This window comes from Alligator mississippiensis, chromosome 3, assembly GCF_030867095.1.
Source record: "Alligator mississippiensis isolate rAllMis1 chromosome 3, rAllMis1, whole genome shotgun sequence".
NCBI lineage: Eukaryota > Metazoa > Chordata > Crocodylia > Alligatoridae > Alligator > Alligator mississippiensis.
The window spans coordinates 146,770,324-146,797,197 of record NC_081826.1 but is presented as its reverse complement, the minus strand read 5'-3'; the positions used below and the strand labels follow the sequence as shown (position 1 = coordinate 146,797,197).

General features: G+C 48.7%; 2 protein-coding genes across 2 annotated transcripts; one reads left to right on the top strand and one right to left on the bottom strand.

Annotated features, from left to right (window-relative positions):
- Positions 1-5,862: 5,862 nt before the first annotated feature.
- LOC132249110 (olfactory receptor 2B6-like) lies at positions 5,863-9,210 on the top strand. Its single transcript, XM_059723485.1, has one exon. The coding sequence runs from the start codon at positions 6,277-6,279 to the stop codon at positions 7,312-7,314; it is 1,038 nt and encodes a 345-aa protein (XP_059579468.1). The 5' UTR covers positions 5,863-6,276; the 3' UTR covers positions 7,315-9,210.
- Positions 9,211-23,172: 13,962 nt separating this feature from the next.
- Positions 23,173-25,700, bottom strand: LOC132249186 (olfactory receptor 2B6-like). Its single transcript, XM_059723535.1, has 2 exons — positions 25,667-25,700; positions 23,173-24,176 (listed from the first exon to the last, which is right to left on the bottom strand). The coding sequence occupies exons 1-2, from the start codon at positions 25,698-25,700 to the stop codon at positions 23,173-23,175; spliced, it is 1,038 nt and encodes a 345-aa protein (XP_059579518.1).
- Positions 25,701-26,874: the final 1,174 nt, after the last annotated feature.

Genomic DNA, 26,874 nt, shown 5'->3' with positions numbered 1-26,874 from the left:
TTTATTTAGAGCCCAGCCAGGTGTGGGGTGTGCTGGATTGAGGCTGTGTGCACGGGTCCCTGTTGTGACCTAGCCAAGTGACTATCTAAACTGCTCTTCATTTGCACACTTGCTAACTGCGCACTCAAATCCTTCCGCCATGTTCCTGTTCCCTGACCATTTCTATCAGCCTGCTCCTCTTCGCTTAAGTCTCCCACTCTTCCCCCACCCCATTTGGGGTCTGTAAGAGACACATTGTGACATCATCCCTGGTGTCCTTCCCTCCCGCTGACTGGTTAAACTCCCATTGCAATGTCAATGTCACCGTTTCTTTTCCCAGCTTCCCAGTTTGGAGGTCTCCAACACACCCATTCTGACATTGTTATTTCCCCCTCCCCGCAACTCCCTGGTTTGGTGTTTGTCATAGCGATGCATTCTGACATCACCCGTGCAGTCTGCCCATCCCCCAGGCTATTTGGAGGTCTGTAGTAATTGTGCATTATGACATCATCCTTGCTGGTCCCCATACCTGGATTTGATGGGCTGTAATGGGCACAGGTTATGGCAACACCCTCTCTCTTTTCCTCCCCCCATTCCCTAGTAGGACATCATCCTTGTTTTTTTTCCCTGTCCCCCATCTGGTTTGGTGCTTTGTAACAGATGCTCCTTCTCATGTTACCCATGGTGCACCCTTCGCCCCACACCCTCCCGCCCCTCCCCGCTTATGTTTTATCTGCTGTAATTTGTATAACCTCCTCCAGGTATGTCATGGCTTGTTGCAATGGAGGGAAGGGAAAAGGCATCCATTCAAGTTAAGAAATTGAATAGGTCTGGGCCTAGGCAGTGTTGGCTCTAGATTGTCTACCAATTAGAACCGCTCGAATTGAAACACCCTCCCTCCGTACCCAAGCATGTCTATAGGCAGCCTTTGTGGTTTTCTGACATTTTGAACACTTGATACTTTGCCATATGCTGTGGTCATGTGCAGCTTAGCCACAAGTTGGGGGCTGGGGGCAGGAGTCACAGGATGGGATTCTCTGGTCTCTGTTACGTGGCAAGTCAGGGAAGATGGTGACAATGGGACCTTCTGGCCTAAATGCTGGGGAAAGGGCAAGAAGGAAGAACATCAGGTACCAGCTTCTGTTCTCCATCTCCACATCAGCATAACAAAGCACCAAGACACGTCCTTTGGAGCGCAGAAAGAAGCCTTGGGATGCTGCCTTGCTCTGCCCCTCTGCACTTCGTGTCTGAGACAGTGAAATCAAAGTCATCAATTGTTCTGCTGCATTTCTCAGTTTGCCTGTAGTACTCATTGTTATCTTAACAAGCCCCAGTGGAGCTCATTTATAGGACAAATAATAATGCCAAGGGCCCAGGAGCTGCTCCTTTTGGGTAACCGGTTCCAGGTGGAAGGAAAAGGAGAACAAATGCTGGAGAGGAGTCTGTTTATTAAACTTTTTGGCAAACTTTGCTTCAGTGTGCCAAATCTCTCTCTAGTGCTTCCTGGCCATTGAGATCAGGGATGGGAAGTAATGACAACATCCTGCCCGCCCCTTGGCTCTGCCTAGATCCTCTGCTCAAGAACATTCCCAAATGTGTGGTCTTGTCTCCTAGTGAATGATGTAGCTGATGGGACAGCCGGGATTCACCATCTTCAAGTCAGAGAAATTTTCACCTGGTAAAATCAGGAACAAAACTCCCCCTGGCTTCAGTAGGAACCTGATTCCATACCCCAGCCCCAACGCCCTAATATTGTGGCACCCGTCCATCCTTAATGCAAGGGACATCATAAAACTCCCAGCAGGCAGCAGCCTGATATTTGTAGCAATGAGGACCTGGGTCCCAGGGACTGCTGGAGGCCACGTGGGACGGTGGACACTGACTGAAGGGGCAATGTGCAAACAAGGAGGCCCTGCCTCTATTGGGAAGCCAACCAGCTGCTGCTGGGAATTGCTGCTGCCTCATGCACTACCACTGTCCAGTGCACAGAGCCGCCCTCTTAGGCTCTGGTGTAAGGGGCTCAGCTCCACTGACGTCCCTAGGGAATCATCTCCTTTTGCTACCAGAGAGCATGACTCTGTGACACATTTGACCTATCCCACTTCTTAGGTATTGCACACTCTTGGGCCAAAGTGTTCAAACACTGGTGTCCAGAGTTAGTTGCCCAAGTACAGCCTGTGACACCTCCATAAAAGTCACCTGGTTTTCAGGGTGTCTCAGGCCACAGTGGCAGGAGGAGAACTGCCCTTCGCACAACCATGTCGTCTGGTGAAGTAGCCTCTGGAAAGGTTTAGTTACCCAACTCCAGGCCCCCAAGCTGGAGGGTTTCTGCAGGAGTTTCTGCACTCCCTGACCCCTTCCTTGTCACACTTTAGGCAAACAAGTGCTCTTCACTTGGGCTGTTCTGCCCAGCAAGCCAGGTGCCGTGCGCCGTGCAGGACACAGCGCCATGGGCTGCCCAGCCTTACCAGGCTGCTTCACTATTCCTGTAGCTCCCATGAGACAGCCGGATAATTAATTTTGGATTAGCGCTCTGTGCACGTGTGTGCTGGGTGGAGCTGTTAGGGTAGATTGTCACATTTCTGCTTGAGGTTGCACCTGCCTGAATGCGCATTATAGTATTATTTAAACTTTTGTTTTATATTTAGCCTTACTTTACCATTGCTTAAGTATTGTATAGCCTTATTATTATTGGAACTTGTCATTTTCCCGCTGTCTGCAATATCAGCTGGCCTTGAGCTGTTCTCACATTACAGCCTCTTGCAGGAAGCTGATGCCCTTGAGTTTACTTGCATGTTGTTTCTTTCCTTTTTATCACTGAGAAGTTTGTCTAACATAACATAGTATTAGCCTTGTTACCAGCTCAGACTAACTGAACTTGGCACTAACCAGCTGAATCAGAGGGTTGAAATGATTGGATGTGTTAATGAAACGTGATGAGAGGAGACCAATGGACAGCAGGCAGATTGGGACACTGGAAAAAGACCAAACTGAGATGTGGACATGTGATGGGTCTGTTGAACCCAGTCACAGGATGGGATTCTCTGGAAGCAAAGAGTCATCAGAGAAGTGAAGTTGAAGAAAGCATAAAATGGGGCAGCAAGAAAGTTAAGGGTGTCTCATCATAAATCCAGCCTTCAACACCTGTCTGAATTTTACCAGCCATAAAAACGTTCCACTGATACAGCCTCTGCCTTCAGGAAGTGACGTGCCACCGTTTCTCTGGAGCAGGGTTACCATCTGGAAATTGGGTGACCTCATTGTACTAAGTGTTTTTCTCTCTCTTGGATGGCACCAAATTATGGGGAAGCGTGGTCACACTTGAAGATAGGCCACAGATATAGGTGGACCTAGATAGGCTGGCAAGTTGGGTTGATCGGAAGCACATGAAGTTCAACATTGAGAAATGTAAAGTGCTCCATCTGGGGACGAACAACCCCCTACACACCTACAGGCTTGGCGGCACCAAATTGACCAACACTACGAAGGAAAGGGACCTGGGGGATCTGGAAAAACGTCTTCACAGTTAGGGTGTCCGGACTGTGGAATAAGCTCCCCCCAAGAGGTGGTGCAATCGCTTACCCTGGAAATCTTCAGGAGGAGACTGGACAGTCACCTTGCTGGGGTCACCTGACCCCAGTTACCTTTCCTGCTTGGTGCAGGGGGCTGAACCCGATGATCTTCCAAGGTCCCTTCCAGCCTTACAATCAATTAATCTATGAACCTCTCACTAGATAATGCCCCCCTTAGGCAAGAGGTCACAAAGAATGCCCTCCATGTCTATAGCATATTTCGGAGATAAAAATTATGATGCAAACTTTCCGATTCACCCTCATACAATATCAGCATACGTGCCCTTGTCCACCAGAGGAAAAAGGCCATTGTTTGAGACGGGGCTATGTTGGAAAATAGCTGTGCGTTCAATATCAATGCATACCTTATCTGTGCATAGTTAATTCTTTTTTTTTGATAATATTAAGAAAACAGGAGGAATTACTTTTGGACTGACCATTGTAGTAATGCATGAGACATTTCTATTCTGTCCATTGTGTTCCCAGCATCAAACCCAGTTATGTGGCTACCTCACGGTATAACGTACTGTGAGTTCACAGCTTATCCCGTGTTTGTGCTGCAAATTAACTTGGAACTATCTCTACTCAACGTGCAGTTTACAGCTGAGTTAAAAAAAGAATGATTATATCTTAATGTGCCCTAATACAGAAAGCTCCAAAAGAGGTTTCTGAAAGGAGAATAAAGTGAAAACAACACACTCCCTTCAATTATGGGGTTCACAGTAACCCTAAAGAGCTAATCCAAAAGAACTGTGTCGTCCTAAGTATGACGTATGATGAGAGCTATCTACCATCAAAACTATGCCTTGATTTAATTCTGTGTTTGGGACACCATCCCTGGAGCATTCTGCATCTCTCTGAGCCTAATAATACAGAGCTGCATTAGCAGGTGCAGCCTTCTTTCAATGGAGACTCAAATGGTTAATCCTTTGGAGTCATTCCAGTAAGATTTTCCTTGTTTCATAGCATCAGCCCTTTCAGACAGTTGCGGCATCATTAGTCAGTCTGCTCTGAATCTCCGAGTTTCTACTTAATCTCTGAGTCGACCCACTGTTTATGTTAGGTACATTGTAAGCCCATCATTTCGGCCAGATGAAGCCGTCTGCAAACCCAGGATTGTAAGTGGCTTTCACCCTGCTCAAATGCTGACATCTGAACTAGACTGCATGGTAGCAGGTGAGTTGAGATTCCCTTTGATTACCTTTTTGTGCCTGTTTCTGTCTCTGCTGACTCTTGGGACTTCCAGGGCCGGCAGTCTGCACAGATGAGGGGCTCTGTCCTGGCTGGCACTGTTCTCCCTCAACTCCAAATGACTTCCCTGGGACACAGCTCAATGAGGGGCTGAGCCCACAGCTTGTGGTCCTGTGAGTCTAACAAATCCCAAGTATACAAAGAGCTATGCATGGCCAGGGTGTGTCCGGAGCAGAAGTGAGATCCATAATCTTTTCCAAGATTGCTGTGTGAGGCTTTGCTTTCTGTTCCTTACGAGGAGCACCGAGTCTCACCAAGTCTCCTCCATACTGCAGCAAGTGCTCTCGTGTGTGTGCCAGGCACATCTGCAGGGGAACAGCACTGCCATGATCCACTTCAGAAACCAGAGCTATTCTGCTTTTCTGAATCAAAAGTCAGACTTGCTTTGGCAACATGGTCCTAATGTTACTTGAGACATTCGAGTGATCAGTCACTTCCTGCTCTTGGCTTTTCCCCTAACGCTGCACAGAAAGCACTGGCAGACTCTTCAAAGTTAAAGGCAGAAGAAGGATGTGCAGTGTACCTTCACAAACAGGTCACCTTTCTGCCTAGGGTCCAGTCCAGGATATGGGATGCTCTCTCATCTCTGGTCTCTTACAGTCAAATTTGGATACCCAAACTCATTCTGGATAGCCCCTTCCTCCATTGAGGTGCATGGAACAGTTCAGGATGGCAGGGGTGCTGAGTGTGTGAGGGGCCATGGCAGTCTGGCACACCCTGTGGTGTGCAGAGAGGAAAGTGAGAAGAGCAAATCACCCCACTAAAATATCATCAGCTCTACAGAGCTCCCTATGTTCACTCACTGTGAGCCAAAATCTCTCACCCTTCCTTACTTTGGGAAGTACCGCTGCAGGTAAATGGCTGCTCCACGTGTAAGCAGGAAGTCATGGTCCTGCGGAGTGTTTCTTGGCTGGTTCGTTTGGTGATCTAGAATGAAATTCTCAAAGCATGTACTCCGGGAAGCTAGGGCAAGAGCAAGGTTGTTTTTTGATTGAGAGAAGACGGAGGAAAAAAATCAAGAGAGAATATCATACACAGCATTTGTTTTTTGTTGTGCTGAATGCAAACACTGCATGCATGAGCTAGGTATAATCTGGGGTCAGTTCTGATGCACTGGGCATATTATGCTTATGGTAGTCTTTGTAAATGATTACCACACTCAGACCTGGGCGTTCTTTCCACCTCTGGCCGTGTGTCACCGCTCAGTTCAACATCCACCAAGTCCCAACAGGATTTTTGTCTCCCTTTTCCAGCTGATATGCAGAGGAGGTCTCTCAAACTGCATAGTTAAAACCTGTGTGTCCAACTCAAGAGGTGACAGGTTCAATCTTTTCCCCTACCCGTCGTGCAACATTTAATAACATCAGGGTCTATTCCCATGCTGTCATTCTAACCCACAATTCCTTTTGTCCCTTTCTGCAGGCCTGTGCATATATGTCCGTCCACATTTGGCCTACGCAATTCTGGGTCTAGCATGGAGAGCAAGGTGGGAAAGAGGAATCACAGCATGGGCAGAGAGGTCATTCTGCTGGGAATTTCTGACCAGCGAGAGCTGCAGTGGCTCGTTTTTGTGGTGTTTTCCTTGGTCTATGCTGTGACTGTGCTGGGAAACCTCACTATAATCACACTGGCCTCCTTGGACTCTCAACTGCACACCCCTATGTACTTCTTCCTCAGCAACCTGGCCTTCTTGAACTTGTGCTATGTTTCTATTGTGGTCCCGAAAATGCTGACTAACATCCTGACAGGGAGCAAGAGCATTTCCTATGAGCTGTGTGCAGCGCAGGTCTGCATCACTTTGTTCCTGGGCTCCACTGAATACCTCATCCTCATGGTGATGGCTTTTGACCTCTATGTAGCCATATGCAACCCCCTGCGCTACAATACTGTCATGGACAGGAGAGTGTGCATCAACCTGGCAGCAGCATCATGGGCAATTGGCATCCTGGCAACAGCCATTCCTTCACCTTTCTTGTGGCCAGTGCTGTGTGGCCCCAATGTCATCAATCATTTCTTCTGTGAAACCCCAGCCCTGGTCAAGTTATCCTGTGCGGACACCTCCAGCACAGAGAAAATGATGTTTATAGGGGGTTTCTTCACCCTCATGTTCCCTCTCTTCCTTGTCCTGATTTCTTACATTGGCATCATTCGGGCTATACTGAAGATTGGCTCTGCTGTGGGGCGCAAGAAAGCCTTCTCCACATGCTCCTCTCACATGACTGTGGTGACCATATTCTATGGGACGAGGATGTTCATGTACATGCAGCCCCAGGCACAGCACTCCCCAGACAAGGACGAGGTGGTTTCTGTCTTCTACGCTGTTCTCAACCCCATGCTGAATCCCCTTATCTACAGTCTGCGCAACAGGGAGGTGAAGGGAGCCCTGGGCAGAGTGCTACAAAGGTACGAGGCCTTTACTGGGACGGAGATGGGAGTCAGCTGTGAAATCAGATTCAACTGCGCCCCCTATAAAACCTTGGGCGTAAGGAAAGGACAGGACAGCAGCAGTTAGTGTTGATCTCACTGTATGTTTGGGAGACAGTCCCTGCACATAGTGCAGGGGGGGGGTGCGGGATTTCTGCAATTGCGCGTCATCAAAGGGTCACCTGGCTCAAAGAGTTCATTACTTGGAATTATTCCACTGTCTTGTAACATCGGTCCTGTTAGGGTGCCGTGTCAGTCAGATGCGAGTGCTGCGGTCCTAGGATGAGCTGGTGGGCATTTTGGTTGTGTTTATAAGAATCCCACACTTTTGGCCAGGAGAACCCTCCAGCAGGCACAGCATAGGATGCTGGTTGTCCCAGCTCATCTGAAGTTGCAGGTGAGTTGGGACGCTTTCCAAATCCCATTTTGTATCCCCTCCGTCGTCTCTGTTGACTCACTCAACTGGAGTGCTTGGGACACAGCCTGTTGAAGCCACCAAAATGTTAGTCCCGTGAGTCTATTCTAGTCCTCACTAGCAACACCTCAGCATGAGAGCGGGGATTCCCTTAGATCTCCTTTTTGTGCCTGCTGCTCTCTCTGATGACTCTTGGACCTTCCCGGGTCAGTAATAGGTGCAGATGTGGAACCCCATACTGTGAGGGACTGGACTCCTGCAACTCCCACTGAATTCCCAGGCTGGGGACTGAAAAGTCAAAGGGACTGAACATCATAGCAGGATACTTTTTTCCACTTGGAGCAGAGAATTGGCTAATAAATAGATGTGAGACTGCAGAAATAGCGAGGGGCTTTGAGAAAAGCTGGGACTGCTCACGGTACCTGTGGGGGAGATGGGTAGAGAACTAGACAGCTGTGCCTGTACAATGTCCCTTTCTCTGTCTCCCCCTCTCTCTTTCTCTCTCTCTTACGATCTGTTTTGTCTGTCTGACTGTTGCACAGAGGCTGTTAAATCTCTGATCTTGTCCATCTTTTCCTTGGAGGAAACAAAGTCTGGGTAGGAGCAGACACTTCTGAAAACTGCCCTGGTGGGAGAGAGTGGGCAGTGTCGTGGCAGGAGCTGCAATTGAGAGGTAGCTCCAGATCAAACGTTGTCTGCAGATGCAGGTGGTGGACACCCTTAAAGACACCGATTCCTGCCATGGAAGGTGTCTTGGAGAGAGGGTGTGAGAACCTTGAATTGGGATTATTGTGGCAGTAGCAGGTTTTTCTTCTAGCACCTCTGCTCTGCTCACCAGGGCACTCCAAGGGAAGACAAGATCCAACAGCCACAAACTCCTGGAAGACCATTTTGAGCTGGACCTAAGGAACAACTTCTTTACTGTCTGAGTCCCCAGGGTCTGGACTAGACTCCCCTCCAGATGTGGGGCAAACACCCGCTCTGGACACTTTCAAGAAACACTTGGATTCTTGCTGGGATCGTCTGACCCCAGATGACTTCCTGCTCCTTGGGTGGGTGGCTGGACCAGGTGATCTTGCGAGGTCCCTTCCAGCCTTAATATCTATGAAATCAATGAAAACCTGTGCCTACACCATGCTATAGCAAAAACCTCTCTCTTGCACCATGCAAGCTGGCTGTAGCAGAGCACCTCTGCTTTCAAGCAGCTTGACCTCATACTTTTGGGTGTGCAAGATGAGGTGAAGTGTCACAAGGCCTGGGCTGTGCCCTCCTGTACACGTCCCAGTGACCCTGCAGCTCCACCATTTTTGGCTCCATCTGGCAAAGCTCACAAGCTCTTGCTTCACCTCTCGCACATGCTCTGTGGGGTCTGATCTGAGCTGCACTAACGCTGCAGCTGCAAAATGGTGCCCTTGTTGTGTCTGGGTGCAAATGGCCTATGAGCACAGTCCCTCTTTTTTGGCATAGGCAAGGGTCCAATCACATTTCTCTTGCCCTCTCTTTTTGCACCCTGGTCTCCCAATCTAATAAATGCATTGTGTGCGCTCTGTGCACCTTAGTGTATTTTTCTGTGCATGTTTTCTCCATTAAACTTGTTATAGTGTTTGGCAGTTGTTGTTTGTCTTGATCTGTACAAGGGTTGCTAAATCTATACTACACCAGTATATCAGGCGTTTAAGAGGCAATCAGCTGTGTGGCAATATCAATACCATATTTACTCAAATCCAAAACAAGGCTTTTCCCCATTCAACATGGAGACTGAAAACCCTCACTTGGATTCAAGTACCAGCTCGAGGCAGGAGGCTGCTGCAGGTCCGGCTGCCGGCCCGGGTCACGGACAGGATGTCTCATGCAGCAGGGGTAGTGCAGGCGTGAGCGCAGGGTGGTGGTGGAAGGAGAGAGGGAGAGATCGTGTAGTGTATGGCCCGGGTGAGTGCGAGGGAGGGGGTGTGTGGTGGGGTTGTTGCACAAACGGCTAGTTTCGTGCCCCTGGAGGCTTTTCCAATATACCTCAAGGAGAGAGTCACACACACTCAGGCTGGATCCATCTTGAGTTTATTTGTTTGCAAACAGATCGACAAGGGAGTTCAATGCTCAAAGCCGAGTCGACGCCTAGCCACGCCCGAAGTTACATTTTTATACCTCTCATGAACAAGATTCCATTGTGGCAATCTGTGATTTGCTACGTTTTTCTGCAAAGTTTAGTACATGCGTAGTCCTAAAACGAGCAAGTAACAAGGGTTGCAAAATTTATGTGCAAAGCAGGCAGTAACTAATCTTTGTGTTCCCACAGGAATCAGCCTTATCGCAAACCGAACATTTGTTCGGACTGTTCCTTATTATGCTACTGATTATCTAATGCAGGAAGAAAGAAGAGAAAAAGAAACAATTTTCAGTTCTCAGCTGTGAGGCCTTTTGTGTAGTGAGATCATGAGACATTTTTGCCACAGGGTGACCCTGGCAGGAGACGGTGCAGGGACAGGGCAGCTGCTGTGGCTCTGGCTCCTGCCACAACTCTGATCCTGACCTGGGCCCCAGGCCACAACCACAACTGTCCCGCAGGGGCCGGGGTTGGAGCAGCCATCACTGGTGGTGTGCCGGGAGAGTGGCTGAGTTGAGCCCAGGAGGGGGAGGCCCCTCACCCCATGCCTACTCCAAAGCCGGGCAATGCCCTCCCCTGAGGCAGATCAGAGTTGGGGTCCCCTAGGGGGGAAAAGCACCTGCCCCTTTCTCCACAGCCACTCGGCTCTCTCATCACAGCCATCTCTTCCACCCTCCTTGGCATTGCCCTTCTCCTTCCTCACACCAGGGCCACTGGGCTCTAGTCCTCACCTCAGCCAGGGCTGCCCCATGGGCCAGCGCTTTCCAGTCCTCGGGCTGTGCGGGTAGGGAGGGATCATGGCCACAGACTGGAGGGAGCAGCCAGCGAACTGGAAATGGACCCAGAGGCTGCCCCACAGATTCACACTCGGTTGGGGGCACCGTGTGCCCAGACAGATCCATCAGTCCTGAAAACAAGCAGACTAAAGAAAGGAGACTGCCAGGAGCTCACCAGGGCTACTGCCCAGCCAGGTGGGGTTTGGGCCAAGGCCTACAGCGCCCCAGGGAGAAGCAGGACAGGGCCGTGGGTGGCTCATCTGGGGGATGGGGAGGGCCGCTGGACTTCATGGAGACAAGGAGACCCTGGAGTGAATCTCTGATCCCTGTCATGCCAGGTCATGGGGCAAGGAAGCAGTGCAGAGCGGTGAGCAACCCTGCTGGTCCCTGCCGTGCAATTCGGTTCTTCAGGGAGCAGAGATCTGTGCCGGGGGTCTTCTTGGTGCCGCTGCCCACCCGCTGATCTCTGCCCCCTGCGGAGCCAGGTTCCATCATCTAATCCAACCCCCTGCTCATCCCCAACTAGATCATCCCAGCCAAAGGTTTGTCTAGCGGGGTTTTGAAAACCCCCAAGGTTGGAGATTGCACCACCTCTCTGGGTAGCCTGTTCCAGTGCTTTACTATCCTCCTAGTCAGAAAATTCTTCCTAATATCTAACTTAAACTTCCCTTGCTGCAACTTAAGATAGTTGCTTCTTGTTCTGTCAACTGACACCACTGAGAACAGGGAACACCTTACAGTCCATTCATCCACCCTCTTTCAAACCCCACTTCAGGTAATTGAAGGCTGCCGTTAAGTCCCCTCTCAGTCTTCTCCTTTCTAGACAAAATAAGTCCAGGTCACTCAGTCTTTCCTCATAAGTCATGTGCCCCAGCCCCCTCACCCTTTTTGTTACCCTCCGCTGGACTCTCTCCAATTTGTCCACATCCTTTCTGTAGTGAGGGCCCAAAACTGAACACAGTACTCCAGATGTGGCCTCACTGATGGTGAATAGAGGGGAATAATCACTTCCGTTGACCTACTGGCAGCACACCTAGCAATGTAGCCCTGTATGCTGTTAGCCTTCTTGGCAACAAGGACACCCTGCTGGCTCATATTCAGCCTATTGTCCACTGTAACCACTAGGTCCTTTTCTGCAGAGCTGCTGCCCAGACAGTCTGCCCCCAGCCTGTACCGGTACGTGGGGTTCTTCCGTCCTAAGAGCAGGACTTTGCATTTGTTCTTGTTGAACCTCATGAAATTCCTTTTGGCCCAATCCTCCAATTTGTCTAAGTCACTCTGAATCCTAGCCCCACCCTCCAGTGTATCTACTACTTCCCCGAGCTTGGCGTAATTTGCAGACTTGCAGAGGGTCTGCAGACTTGCAGACTTGCAGAGATGACTCTATGCCATCATCCAGGTCATCGATGAAGACATTGAACAAAAACGGCCCCAGGACCAACCCCTGGGGCACTCCACTTGATACCGGCTGCCAAGCAGACATCGAGCCATTGATTACTACTCTCTGAGCCCAATGCTACAGCCAGTTTTCCATCCACCTTACAGTCCATTCATCCAGCCCATACTTCCTTAGCTTGCCTCTGAGAATGCTGGGGAAGACCATATTAAGAGCCTTACTAAAATCAAGGTACACCACATCCACTGGTCTCCTTGCATCCACCGAGCCAGTCATCTCATCATAGAAGGCAATCAGGTTGGTCAGGCATGACTTGCCCCGGTGAATCCATGCTGACTGTTCCTAATCACCTTCTTCTCCTTCAACTGCTTAGAAATGGATTCCTTAAGGATCTGTTCCATGATTTTTCCAGGGATCGAGGTGAGGCTGACTGGTCTGTACCACCCTGGATCCTCCTTTTTCCCATTCTTAAATATGGACACTATGTTTGCTGTCTTCTAGTCATCTGGGACGTCTCTGTATCACTATGAGTTTTCAAAGATCATTGCCAGCGGCTCTGCAATCACATCAGCCAACTCCCTCAGCACCCTTGAGTGCATCCCATCTGGCCCCATGGACTTGTGCATATCCAGCTTTTCTAGGTAGTCCCCAACCTGTTCTTTCATCACTGAGGGCTGCTCACCTCCTCCCCAGACTGAACTGTGCTGCCCAGTGTGATAGTCTGGGAGCTGACCTTGCCTGTGAAGACTGAGGCAAAAAAGGTATTGAGCACTTTAGCCTTTTCTGCATCCTCTGCCACAAGGTTTCCTGCCCCTTTCAGTAAGGGATCCACACTTCTCCGATCTCCTCTTGCTACCGACATACATGTAAAAACCCTTCTTGTTACCCTTCACATCCCTTGCAAGCTGCAACTCCAATTGCACTTTGGCCTTCCAGACTTCATCCCTGCAGGCCTGAGCAATACTCTTATATTCTTCCCTAGTTATTTGACCAGGTTTCCACTTCTTATAAGCTTCCTTTTTGTGATTTAGTTTACTAAAGAGTTCCCTGCTAAGTCAAGCTGGTCTTCTGCCATACTTGCTAGTTTTCCTGTGCATCAGGGTGGTTTGTTCCTGCACTCTCAGTAAGGCTTCTTTCAAGTACAGCCAGCTCTCTTGGCCTCCCCTCAGTCAGGCTTCCCAGGGGATCTTGCCCATGACTTCCCTGAGTGAGTCAAAGTCTGCTTTTCTGATGTCCAGGGTCCTTATTCTACTGCTCCCCATCCTTCCTTTTCTCAGGATACTGAACTCAATCCTCTTGTGGTCACTGCTGCCCAAGTGGCCATCCACTACTACATTCCCCACCTATACTTCCCTGTCTGTGAGCAGCAGGGAAGAATTGGTGGGAAAGGTAATAGTGAATGGCAACTTGGGCAACAATTGTCCCAGCTGCCTGTGGAGGGTTTGGGATTGAGAGTATGGTCTGGGGTAGAAAGGTAAGAAAGGTTTATTGACTTCACAAAAACAGGACTAAGCGTAGTATAATAAGACAGATAATGACAGACGATAATAATTCACGTTGGCAACTTATTGGTAGTCCCCTCTGATTCCTGATGTACAAGTTTCTCTTTCCACAAAGCTCAGCGAAGTCAGGTGTCCCCGATCAGCGCTGTCTGAGAAGTGCTGGGAAGGACCTTGGTATTCAATCCTTGGGCTCCTTGAGATCCGCGGGCCCACTGATCCAGGTCAACAGCTAATTAGTAGTTCCTTTCGCAGAGCTGTTTCTTCCTTCTAAATGATTTCCGGATGTGCCAGCCAATTTATAACTTCTGAGCAGTGCTGATAACTTACAGCCATTCAGATTCTTTTTACTTCATCTCTCCTTAGACTGACCCATAGCGGTACAAGCCTTGCATTCTTCTGATAAGGTTAATTTTAACTACGCCACAGAGCCTACCATCACTACTTGTATAAGGCTTTGCTAAATTTACTAGGCCTCATACTACATCTTAGACTTTAATTAGGCTCTTAGCACCAACATATAGCTTAATATCTGAACAAATGACAGAAAAACACTTGGTCTAATCTTCAGAGAGCCTTCAGCAAGCACCCTTATCACACAGACGTAATTTTCAGCTGTCACAACAGTGACCACGAGATGATGTACTTCTGCCTCAGGACCCCACCACTACAATAGAAGGCTGGCTGCCTCCCAGGTCTCTTATGAGCTTAATGCCATTAATGATGGAAATGTGCCCTGCTGTTATGGTGATAGGGTTATTAATGAAATCTTTGCTGTCCTGAAGTCAAGGTGAGTTTTGTCACTGTCTTCACACAGGCCTGGAATTTTCCTCACATGTGTACTTGACAACAATGTTGACTCTGCTGGACAGCTAGCACCTTGCTACACAATGGATACATCTAGATATGCATTGATGCACTGTGGTTGCAGTGCATGAAGTATAATAACTGTAGTAACAGGTACTAACTCAATGTGTAATAACTGACACTACTGCGCAGTAGCACCAGCGAACGTGTTTTAAGTGATGCTAATGCACAAAAGACTAATTGTACTGCACATTGGCCCATTCACATGGCTTTTACCATGATATGCTAATGCACAGTATAATTACTCTACTGCACATTTTGTGCACTGTGTAGACATGTTCAGTTCTGTCTCGTACATGGGATCTCCTAAGGCCAAAGAAGGCTTCTGATCAGCTGCACAGAGCACAAACAGCATCTGAAATGACTGGAAGGCTGAGGGCATTTTCAGCAGGTGCAGCAAATCTGCTCTGCCTGACAGAGACCTGAGCTAAATTGTGATGTCCATTCCCCACCCATGTGAAGAGACACCATTTCTTAAAGAGAACAAAACTTCACCCACTGTTGATTGCCATTAAGCCTCAAATCTTTTTTTTCTGATCTCAAGATGAAAGATGCACAGTTCTTCCATCTCCTGTCTCACTCCCCGGAGACAACATGGGTAGTTAACTTTCCTGTTGTGGATAATGTGGGCAAAGCCAAAGGATGCATAGGACACGTTTCTTCCCACCCCCAATTTCAATGAAACTTTGCATAGAGAGCACAAAAGCGAGGCTTACATCATTACAAACAAAATTGAACCAAAAGTTAATTCATTTGGAAACTTACTCTGTGTTTGTTATCTTTTTCCTTCCACCTGGGATCCGTGTCACCTAAGAGGCTCATCTGTTTCCTCAGCATTAATTATTTGCCTTTTAAATGAGTTGCCCTGGGCCTTGTTAAGAAACCATTAACACGCACCAATGCATCAAAACAATCACTAACTTTAGTTTACTGACATTGCTGCTTTCAGGATGTGGCCATAGATAATTTGTCTTGTCGAAGTGAATCTGTGCTTTCAAGACCTTGTTTCACCCAGTAGAGGGTGATGGCTGGCTTGTGCATCCCCAGATCGTGGCTCAGAGGGCAGCTGAGATAGTGCCCGAAGGCAGGTCAACACCCGCAGAAAGGTCACCACATCACTGAAAAAGAGTTGTCCCCAGGAACTCACATACGCACACTCACCCACCACTAAACAAGGCAAACAAGGACAGGCAGCTCCCAGAGCATGCAAGGAGCTGCCATGACAGTTTACAAGGCAACCTGCTACATTGGCCACCAGGACACTTTGGCACCTCCCTGCCCCTATGTGGGGTACCTCAGCACACTCTCCCCCACCCCCAGCAGCTCCGCCTACGGGGAGCAGGTTGAAGACTGGAGGGTGGGGAGTGCTCAGTTGCCAGGCCGTGCGTTACCAGTCAACCCCATTAATGTTGCAGACCTCCACAGGCACTTCACAAATGCAGCCGAGGCAGAGGGACAACTCTGCAGTTACTGCCAGGCAGCAGGCCCAGAGCTCACTGAAAGTACCCAGCAATTCATCCAGGGGCACAGTCTTTCCAGGCAGGCTCTGCCCTCAGCTGCAAGCTCTGCACACACTGCTGTGCACCGTAGCCCATTCAGAAGCAGCACTTACGCAAGTAATGCCACAGCCAATTCCATTGCCCTTTGGCCGGGGAAGCCATAGTTAAGTAAGTGCAATTCCAGCCTACCCACACATCAGGGAGCTGCCTAGGGACACTCCTCTGACCTCATGAGCTCCAAGCAATGCTTAAAGGGAAATGGTTCTAGTTAATCCACTTCAGGCATCCAGCCAGCCACAACCACGCACAGGCCAGGCCACGCAGCAGACGTTGGTCCAGGCCACCACTGAAATGTCTACCTTGCTCCCTGACATTGCAAGAGGCCTATCAGTGGTGGCTGCAGTGTACTTGTGGTCTACAGAGGGAGCTCCTGTAGCCATTGGCATGAAGGCAGCCCACAGCTGGCACTCGGCCTTAGGTGCATCAGCTGCAAGCAAGAGAAGGAATCCAGGCCCTGTCCTGCCTGGAGCGCCCTCCTAGCCAGGGTCAGCAGGCAGGGAGGTTTTTCTCCAACATTATCTGCCACCACCTCTTACCCTGGAAGGACCCACTTGGCAGTGGAGATCTGACCCCAGAGGTGAGCACAAGGATGGGGGGAAGTGCAGGGAAGGGGAGCCAGCAATAGTCGCCCTTCCAAGTGTCCCTGACGCTTTTGATAGAATTTCAGGTCCTGAGAGGGGGAAAAGGACAAGGTCAGCACAACTAGGCTGGTAGAGTTCAAAAAGGAAGATTTCCCCCAACTCGAGGAGTTAATAGCCAAGGTGCCATAGGGAGACAGGCTGAATGGTAAAAAGCACCCAGGAGAGCTGGGAGCTTCTAACGGCCAGAGCACTGGAAGCCTCCCAAAAATGGGAGCACAAGAATGTCAAGGGACTAACGTGGCTGCACAAGGAGCTTTTAGGATGTCTCAAATGCAGAGGGAAAGCATGCAGGCAAGGCAAGAATGGGCAGGTCACCAAGGAAGTGTATCAGGAAATAGCAAGAACCTGCAGGGACAAAGATGGGGAAGGCAGAGGTAAAGAAATGAGCTCTATCTGGGGAGGGAGGTTCAAGACACCAGGAAGAAATTCTAGAAGTATATTGGCCATAGAAGTAAGACCAAGGAACCTGTGGGTCCTCTGTTAACAAGCCAAGGGGGAAGTCCTAACCAAGGGGTAGACAATTAGTTTGCCTGGAGGGCCACTTAATGAGTCTTGGTGAGCTGTCAAGGGCCACAAGGGTAGCTCTGTCCCTTGACAGGCACCCCACCCCGGTCAGGATCTTGGGACCAAAAGTCCCACCCCTAACCCCTGACCTTTGTCACCACAAGTTTCTACCCTGCCTCCGCCCTTGCCCCAGAAGTACTCCTCCTGGGAGGCACTGGGAGGGTGTGGAAGGGAGGAGGGGAAAGGTAGTGATATTTTGGAACCAGAAACCTCGCCCCACAAATCATATGCTAAAAATCAAAGATCTACTATAACATATTTTAATTTTATTTCAATAAATATTTTTGTCCTGGTTTATGCACATTTGCATAGTGTATGTTGAGGCAATTGCATAACAGCTTAAAACACAGTCTTCCTCTTTTATATTGTGTTGGGGAGTAGGGGGTGAAAATGAGGGGAGTGGGTGTGTGTGTGGTGGGGATGGGTTATGTGCGTGGGGGTGTGTAAGCCTCCGAGCTCAGGCCTGCAAGTAGGATGCCCGCCAAAGGTTTTGGGAATACCTGAAGCCCCAGATGGGGGTGGAGGATGGTTGCTGGTGGTAGGGCCACTTACGGTTCTGGACTGACTCTCGGATTTGGAATTTGGCTTGGAATACAGAAAATTTAAATAATAAGAAAACAAACAAAAAACCAAACCTGTTCCTCAGCGAGGAAGCCCTCTTAGGAGGCTTCTTCCTTGCGGTGTATTTTGCCAGCATTCTGGAAACTTCCAGCAAGAGAAAGGGATTGGCAGATTTCTACCTACTTGTCCTTTTAAAAATGAAACATGGGGAAAGGGTTTGCAGCCAATTTCTGCAACCGCTCTTTTCCTGCCCTCGCCTGAATGCAGGCTTGTTAGAATCGTTCATGTAAAAGCAAAGGGTCCCAACACTGTGTTCCCAAATTGGCGCATGCCACTGAATTCCACGGCGCAGTGAAGTGAGAGGAACAGCAAGAAACAGGAAACAGTCACTTGGCAAGAGAGGCAAGCTGAGCACTGCACTACTGTTGCACAAATTGCTAGTTTCGTGCCCCTGAAGCCTTAATCCAAATACCTCAAGGAGGGAGTCACACTCAGGCTAGGTCCATTGTAAGTTTATTGATTGCGCGATCGATCGACAAAGGGGTTAAGTAACCCAAAGCAGAGTCGACCCCGGGGTACGGTCCAGGGGTCTTTTATAGCTTACCTAAACAAAGAACCGTAGCATGCTGTGACCTATGCATTTAGTGGCTGTTTTACAATTTCTACAAGCTTCTATTCCAGACGTCACAGTTTCCATGATCATATCTACGTCTCCACAGGATGTCGAAGTTCAAAGGTAGCTATGCTCAACTTATTATGGGATATGTTGCACCTGCGTGTTTTGCACAGGGGTACTGCGGTAAACTTGGTGCCCTTTAGTAAACCCCTGGCTTCCTGTAACTCTAGGTCACTGTGCTAGTTCTAAGTGTTAAGCAGTCTTTAACTTATATGCAGAATCTGCTTGCAAGCCATACTGGATACAGAAGCACATTTGCCAAAATAAAGCATTAGGTCTAAAGTTAGGCATAAAATCTAGCATATTTGTACTACACTACCTAGGGTTATACCAAGAGATATAAAGCAAAGGCCAGGCCAATGTGGGGGATTACAACCTTGTCAGGGCTCGACCTGGGGGAGACCCGGATTCCCAGGTTCTGTATGAGACTGGAATGTACAATCCTAGCTTTGCTGGAGCTGCATTTCCAATGCTTCTTACCTGGCACATATGTTGTAAGTCTTAAAAACAAAATCTTTTTAATAGGGCCCATTCAGGCCTGTTACCAGGCAAGATCCAAGCCTGCAGGAGTGGAGGCATTGATTCCCATCCCCACTGCTACCTATTGGTGCATTGCATGACCTTGTACTACCTGCACTGAATTCACAGGCATTCCCTGGCCACCTCCCTGTACTTGCTAAATTCTGGGAATTAGACATTGCTGACATGTCTGGGTGCTTCTCTAGCAGTCCCTGAAATAAAGTTGTGCGAGCGTGGCAGAATCTTGGCTCTGGAATTGATTTCCCTCTCAGCCCAAAGCTGCATCTCACCGATCCTCAATGCACAATGGGAGGCCTAGGATTTTACGCAGGCACTTGTCAGAGGTGCTGCTGGAATGAACAGTACCTTTGTTTTCTTTCTGGATATTGCACAAGTTTCAAGGGGCCAGGTTTAAACCCTTGCAAGTAATTGTCAGGACTGAAAAGGTGACATGCATTTACAGAGAAGGAGCCATGTCCCATTAGCTTTCCTAAGACGAGCAACATTTTTAGAGATAAGGCTAGTTGCCAAACTAAGGTCAGCAGGATTTGCTGTACCTGCATCATGGAAAAACACATATCAACTCTGTATTTCCACAGTTCTGAGAGGAAACAGCTTCAATAGCCTGCCTAGTTCTGGGCTTCCATGAAAACCTCTGGACTGTTGACCAGCGAGTGGGACAACAAGCACAACCAAGAGCCAGGACCAGACTCAGATGGGCTCACCTCACACGGAAGACACAAGGTCATGTAAGATCTTGAAAGAACCACCTTGGGCCTCGAGAGAAGGTTTCTGTTAAGCCCACAGCCCCCTGCACCTTGGTTTTGACTCTGGGCACAGCGGGAATGATAGGGATGGGATGGGATAGAATCCCAAGGGACTGCTCCCTTCAGGAATCAATAGATTCAGAATTATTACATCCCTTATGGACAGACAATGTACGGGATCATCCTTCCTAAAATTGCTCGAGTCTTCACTGGCATTTGTGGGATAGAACCATTAAAAAATAACAAAGTAATAATCACATATTAAAGCATAAGTGTCATAATGGGTAAACTACCTGTCATAGATCATGTTTAGGAGCATTTACATACAGATCCATCCATCCATCCATCCATGCATCCCAGAGAACATTTCCATACTTCCTTTACCTAAATTTATTGAGATTTTGAAAAAGAATATCAACTTTCAACCTTGGGTGAAGAGAGGCTGTCTTCACATACATTTTTACATTTAAGGTATTTTTCAAAGTAGCCCATGGACAATAATTACTTTTAAAACACAAGTTGTTAAAAGGACACTGAAATTAACAACAAGTTAAAGGTTATCGCCATGTAGCATGGTTTCATGTAGACTGCAATGTTCATATTTTTGCTAGGAGAATATAGTATGCAGTTTAGACCACCTGATCTTTCTGCTAGTTTTTACTTTTACTCAAGTGCAAATGCAATAGGGTCTTGTCTCTATACCATTTGCCATTTAATGCAGTGTAAGCAAGATAAGGGTATGAGCATGCTTTATTTCCTAGGGCACCCCCTGGAGTAACTAGGAACAAGGGACACAAATTGACAGACAGCAGATTTAGGTTGGACATTGAAAAGACCTTCTGCACCATAAGGGTTGCCACAATCTGGAATTGGCTCCCGTGGGAGATGGTGCTCTCCCCTACCCTAGGGGTCTTTAAGAGGAGGATAAATATGTACCAGGCTGGGGGTCATCTGAATCCAGCGCTCTTTCCTGCCGAGGGCAGGGGGTCAGACTCAACGACCTACTGAAGTCCCTTCTGGCCCTAACATCTATGAATGTATGACACGGAGCTAGGCAGTCGTAGCTTGACTCCAGAGCAGGGACAGGCAATTATTTCGGGCGGAGGGCGGCTTACTGAGTTTTGGCAATCCATCTAGGGCCGCATGACAGGCAGCCAGGGGCAAATACATATTAATTTTCTAAATTTTTTAGGGTCCCCGCAGGCTGGATAGAATGGCCTGGCAGGCCACATCCAGCCCGCGGGCCGCATTTTGCCCACCCCTGCTCTAGAGCAGTGGTTCTCCACCCATGGCCCACGGGCCACCTGTGGCCCAATCAGCACACTGCTGTGGCCCATGTGACATTCTGTTAAAAAAAAAGGAAAGATTGCTGCCTGCAGCTTGTTAAAGTCAGGGATCTGGGTTTTCCGATTGCCATGGAAAAATGTGGAAAAATGCAGATTTTCCCATTTTAAGGAAAAAAACATGGATTTTCCCCTTTACAGGAGAAAAAGAAAATGCAGGAAACAGCGGGTTTCCCCTTGCAGGATGACAGATTTCCAGCCTACAAGGGGCGATTGGGGTTGCAGGGAGTAGGAGGAGGGTGACCGGAAGCAGGGGGCACCATGTACATGTACACAGCTGCACATGGCAGCTAGGCAGTAGGGAGAGAAGCTCCCTCCAGGTAAGCCTATGCAGGGGAGGGGAGGGCAGACTGAGGCCCCCAGTGAGGGAGGGCGGGAAGGAGGGAGTGGGCAGAGTAGGACAGGGACTGGGGACATCACCCAGCCAGGCCAGCAATGTGAGGTTGCGGGGCCAGGTCAGGGAGTGGGATGGAGCCACAGTTGGCTTGTCTGGGGGGGCAGTGGTGCGGCCAGCTCCCCACTGTTGCGCGCACACCCAGCAGGGTATGGAAGGGGGCACATGCCTCCCAGATTTGTGCGTGGGGTGGGGGTAGATGTGGGCTCCCTCCTGTGGGCTTGGTGCCCTGTTGCCCTCCCCCCAGGGGATCTTGAGGGCAGAGCGGTGCAAGGAGGCTCAGTGCCACTGCATGGATCCCCCTGCCGGCTGCGCCACCATGTTGATGCGCCCCCTGCCTGCCTGGCAGCAATGGGGGGCACGAGTCCACACTGCAACTGCTGCTGAGCAGGCAGGGGGCACCTTGCCATGGCGCTGCGGCTGGAGTAGGGCTCCTGGCATTGGACTGAGCCTCCCCACCCACCAGTGCCAGGTTCGTCCAACTGAGTGCCAGATGCTTTAGTGGGAGGGCAGCATGGTGCGAAGCCCTGAGTCTTCAGCGGGCAGTCTGCATCCACCTCCCCACCACAGCCTCCGCTCCAGCCATGCCACCTGTGGGGAAGGGAGAGTGGGGGCAAGGGAACCCGGCTCCGCGCTCCACTCCATCCAGAGCAACCATCACCTCCCACAGACAGCAGCTGGGGCTCGGGCACTGCTGGGGGGCAAGGGGCTGTGGGCCCTGGCCCCATATCCCTGGCAGCTGGACCCCTTCAGCTGTGGGGTGTGGCCCACATAACAGGGACTCCAGAGCAGGCAGCTATATCTGTACAGGACCAGGACATGAGTGCAGGGGCAGATGAGTGGGGTGGGGGTGCACTTGCACTTTTCTTTCATTGCTGGCCTACCCAAAGTTTAAAGAAACTGCCTGGGAGTGGCAGCATCATTTCTATTCTGGCAGCAATGAGGAAGTCACTTGACTTCATGGCTCATTATAATCCACTTGATTCCTTCCCAACTCTTCATTTCACAGGTGTTACCAAACCGCTGTCCTTTTTTCCACCCCTAAATAAATGGCCTTAATGTCCCACTAATAAAACTTCTATTTCTTCTGCAATTCTGCTGTCTCCTCACTGCTTCTGGCAGTATAGCTCTGCAAACTGCTTTTAACTCAGGTGCAAAAACAACATGCATTGGATGCACTATCAAGATGGCCAAAACTTTATTTCGGTTTAGGAATGTGAGAAAGACGTACATTTAACACTAACGGCTCCAAGAATAAATAAACAATGGCTTTTGAGCATTTCTGAGCATTTTCCTCAGCCCCTCATGATTTCTGCAGTCTCACTGGCTCGGTCCAGTCTATCTATTCATCAGCAGCCAATGCTCTGCCCCGAGTGGAAGAAAGTATCCATGCATGCTGCTCAGTACTTTTGTCAGGCTGGCAAAACAAGGCTGCATCTTCATTGCAGACTGGATAAAAGCTCCTTCAAGCTGACTGTTTGGCCCATTTCCATTCCCGTATGGACAGGGGTGCTCCTCTTCCTTTCCTTTTTGTCCATGTGACCTCTACTATACTAGAGCAGTGTGTCCTTGTAAAACTAAACCTTTACAGCCCCATAAACAGTGACTTCTGGTCACAGACTAGGCACAGATCACTGTGACAGATAAATTTCACATGTAGTGAAGGGGCAAGATCCCTGCTGGGGTCAACTTCTTTAACTGACTTCCATGGTTATCACACAGACTTTGGCAGTTCACTGTGAGGTGCTATCTGCCCTTTCATGACTCCCCCTGGCCTGCTTATAGGCAGCTGGAAATGGCCAAACAATACTGTGTGTGTCTAAATGCCCTTTACATGACACCGCATTGCATAGATATGGAAGGGAAGGCTATATTCTTCCAAAGGCCTTGTACCTTTGCAGCACTCTGCCCAGGGCTCCCTTCACCTCCCTGTTGTGCAGACTGTAGATAAGGGGATTCAGCATGGGGTTGAGAACAGCGTAGAAGACAGAAACCACCTTGTCCTTGTCTGGGGAGTGCTGTGCCTGGGGCTGCATGTACATGAACATCCCCGTCCCATAGAATATGGTCACCACAGTCATGTGAGAGGAGCACGTGGAGAAGGCTTTCTGGCGCCCTGCCGCAGAGCCAATCTTCAGTATAGCCTGGATGATGCCAATGTAAGACACCAGGACAAGGAAGAGAGGGACCATGAGGGTGAAGAAACCACCTATAAACAATATTCCCTCTGCGTAGGAGGTATTCTCACAGGATATCTTGATAAGGGCCGGGCTTTCACAGAAGGAATGATTGATGACATTGGGGCCACACAGCACTGGCCACAAGAAAGGTAAAGGAACGGCCATTGCCAGGAAGCCAGTTGCCCATGAAGCTGTTGCCAGGTTGATGCACACTCTCCTGTTCATGATAGTATTGTAGCGCAGGGGGTTGCATATGGCTACATAGCGGTCAAAAGCCATCGCTGTGAGGATGAAGCATTCAGCAGAGCCCAGGAACACAGTGACGAATGCCTGAGTTCCACACAGCTCGTAGGAGATGCTTTTGCTCCCTGTTATGATGTTAGTCAGCATTTTAGGGACCACAATAGAGACATAGCAGATATTCAAGAAGGCCAGGTTGCTGAGGAAGAAGTACATAGGGGTGTGCAGTTGAGAGTCCAAGGAGGCCAGTGTGATTATAGTGAGGTTTCCCAGCACAGTGACACCGTAGACCAGGGAAAACACCACCAAGATGAGCCACTGCAGCTCTTGCTGGTTAGACAGTCCCAGCAAAACAACCTCTATAACCACACTGTGGTTCCCCCTTCCCACCTTGCTCTCCCTGCTAGACCCAGAATTGTGTAGGCCACATGTGGACGGACATATGCACAGGCCTGCAGAAAGGGACAAAAGGAATTGTGGGTTAGAATGACAGCATGGGAATTGACCCTGATGTTAGGAAATGTTGCACAACGAGTAGCAGTAGAGATTCAATCTGCCACCTCTTGAGTTGGAAACACAGGGTTTAAGTAGGTGGTTTGAGAGACCTCCTATGCAGGTTTGCCTGTAAAAGGAAACAAATATCCTACTGGGACTTCAGGGATGTTGAACTGAGTGGTGAAACAAGTCCAGAGGTGAAACTACACCAAGGTCTGAGCGTGGTAAAAATTTACACAGAGTAGTATAATCATAATATGCCCAGTGCATCAGAACTGACCCACAGATTTTACCTAGCTCTATAAATGCAATACCTGCATTCAGCACAACAAAAAACAAGGGATGCATTCCCTCTTGGTTTTTTTCTGTCAATCCTAAACAATCTTGTTCTTGTGCTAGCTTCCCAGAGCACATGCTATGAGAATTTAATTCTAGACCATCAAATGACCAGAGAGGAAACACTCCTCAGGAACATTACTTCTTGCTCATATGTGAAGCAGTGATTAACCAGCAGTGGCACTTCCCAAAGTAAGGAAGGGTGACAGATTTTGGCCCACAGTGAGTGGACATAGGGAGCTCTGTAGAGTTGATATTTTGGCGGGGTGAATTGCTCTTCTCGCTCTCCTCTCTGCACACAACAGAGTGTGCCAGATTGCCATGGCCCCTCACACACTGAGCACCCATGCCATCCTGAATTGTTCCATGCAGTTAACTCATTGTGAGTTTCTGGGGAGGAAGGTGCTATTCAGAGTGAGTTTGGGTATCCAAATTTGACCGTAAGAGACTAGAGATGAGAGAGTATCCCATATCCTGGACTGAACTCTAGGCACAAAGGTGACTTGTTTCTGAAAGTACATTGCACATCCTTCTGCCTTTAATTTTGAAGAGTCTGTCAGTGCTTTCTGTGGAGCATTAGGGGAAAAGGCAAGAGCAGGAGGCAACTGATCACTGGAATGGCTCAAGTAACATTAAGACCATGTTGCCAAAGCAAGTCTGACTTTTGATTCAGAAAAGCAGAATAGCTCTGGTTTCTGAAGTGGATCATGGCAGTGCTGTTCCCCTACAGATGTGCCTGGCACACACACGAGAGCACTTGCTGCAGTATGGAGGAGACTTGGTGAGACACGGTGCTCCTTGCAAGAAATGCAAAGCAAAGCCTCGCACAGCAATCCTGGACAGGACTACGGATCTTAGTTCTGCTCTGGACACACCCTGGCCATGCCAAACTCTTCGTATACCTAGGGATTTGTTAGACTCACAGGACCACAAACTGTGGGCTCAGCCCCTCAATGAGCTGTGTCCCAGGGAAGTCAGATGGAGTGGAGAGAGAGCAGTGCCAGCCAGGACAGAGCCCCTCATCTGTGCAGACTGCCGGCCCTGGAAGTCCCAAGAGTCAGCAGAGACAGAAACAGGCACAAAAAGGTAATCAAAGGGAATCTCAACTCACCTGCTACAATGCAGTCAAGTTCAGATGTCAGCATTTGAGCAGGGTGAGAGCCACCTCCTATGAGACAAGCTAAATCTTACTGGAACGACACCCAGAAATTAAGTCTTTGAGCCTCCCTTGCAAGAAGGCTGGTAATGCAGCTCTGTACTATTAAGCTAAGAGATGCAGAATGCTCCAGGGACGGTCTCCCAAACACACAATGACGTCAATGCATAGCTTTTACTGTAGACACCTCTCCCTGTATTTCACTTTTAAGATGACACAATATTTTTTGGATCAGCTGTTTAGTGTTACCGTGAACCCCACAACTGGACACAGTGCGTTGTTTTCACTTGACTCCTTTCAGAAACTCTTTCCAGGATTTCTGAATTAGAGTATGCTAAGATGTAAATGTTTTTTTTCCTTAACTCATCTGTATATTGCATGTTGAGTAGGGATAGTTCCAAGTTTATTTGCAACACAAACACAGGATGAGATATGAACTCATGGTGTGTTATAACATGAGGGAGCACCGCATGTTATGGATTTGGTGTTGGGGAACACAATGGACAGAACAGAAGTGTCTGATGCATTACTACAAAGGTCAGACCGAAAGTAATAGCTCTTGGATTTTTTAATATTATTGAAAAAATACTTAACTAGGCACAGATACAGTGTACATTGATGTTGAACACACAGCTATTTTCTAACGTATCCCCCTCTCTATCAAAGGCATTTGTGCACTGGCAAACAAGGACATGTATCCTGATATTGTATGAGGGTCAGTCAGAAAGTTATGCATCATAATTTTTACCTCCTAAGTATGCTGTAGACATGGAGGGCATTCTGCTTGATCTCTTGCCTAAGGGGGCCATTGTCAAAACAGAGATCTATGTCACGACCCTAAAGAAACTGAAATAGTGCCTGCAAAGAGCCTGTCCTGATAGAGATGTGCCCCTGGTGCTGCTTCTGCATGATAATGCTTGTCCACATACATGTCTTGGAAAAAGACAACTGATGATGAAGGAAACTGTTGGAAAATAACTTGTGTGGTCAGCAATGCTGTAGAATTTTTTTGTGCAAGTTTATCATTCTTTCAATGATATTTGGCTGAGAAAAAAAGAGAAGTTATTGCTGTCTTACTGGCTCTGGTATTTTCTGGACATTTCATTGGTGCTTGGTGTGGTGATGCTAAACACAAGGGCATATACAAACATGCTGGGCAACTT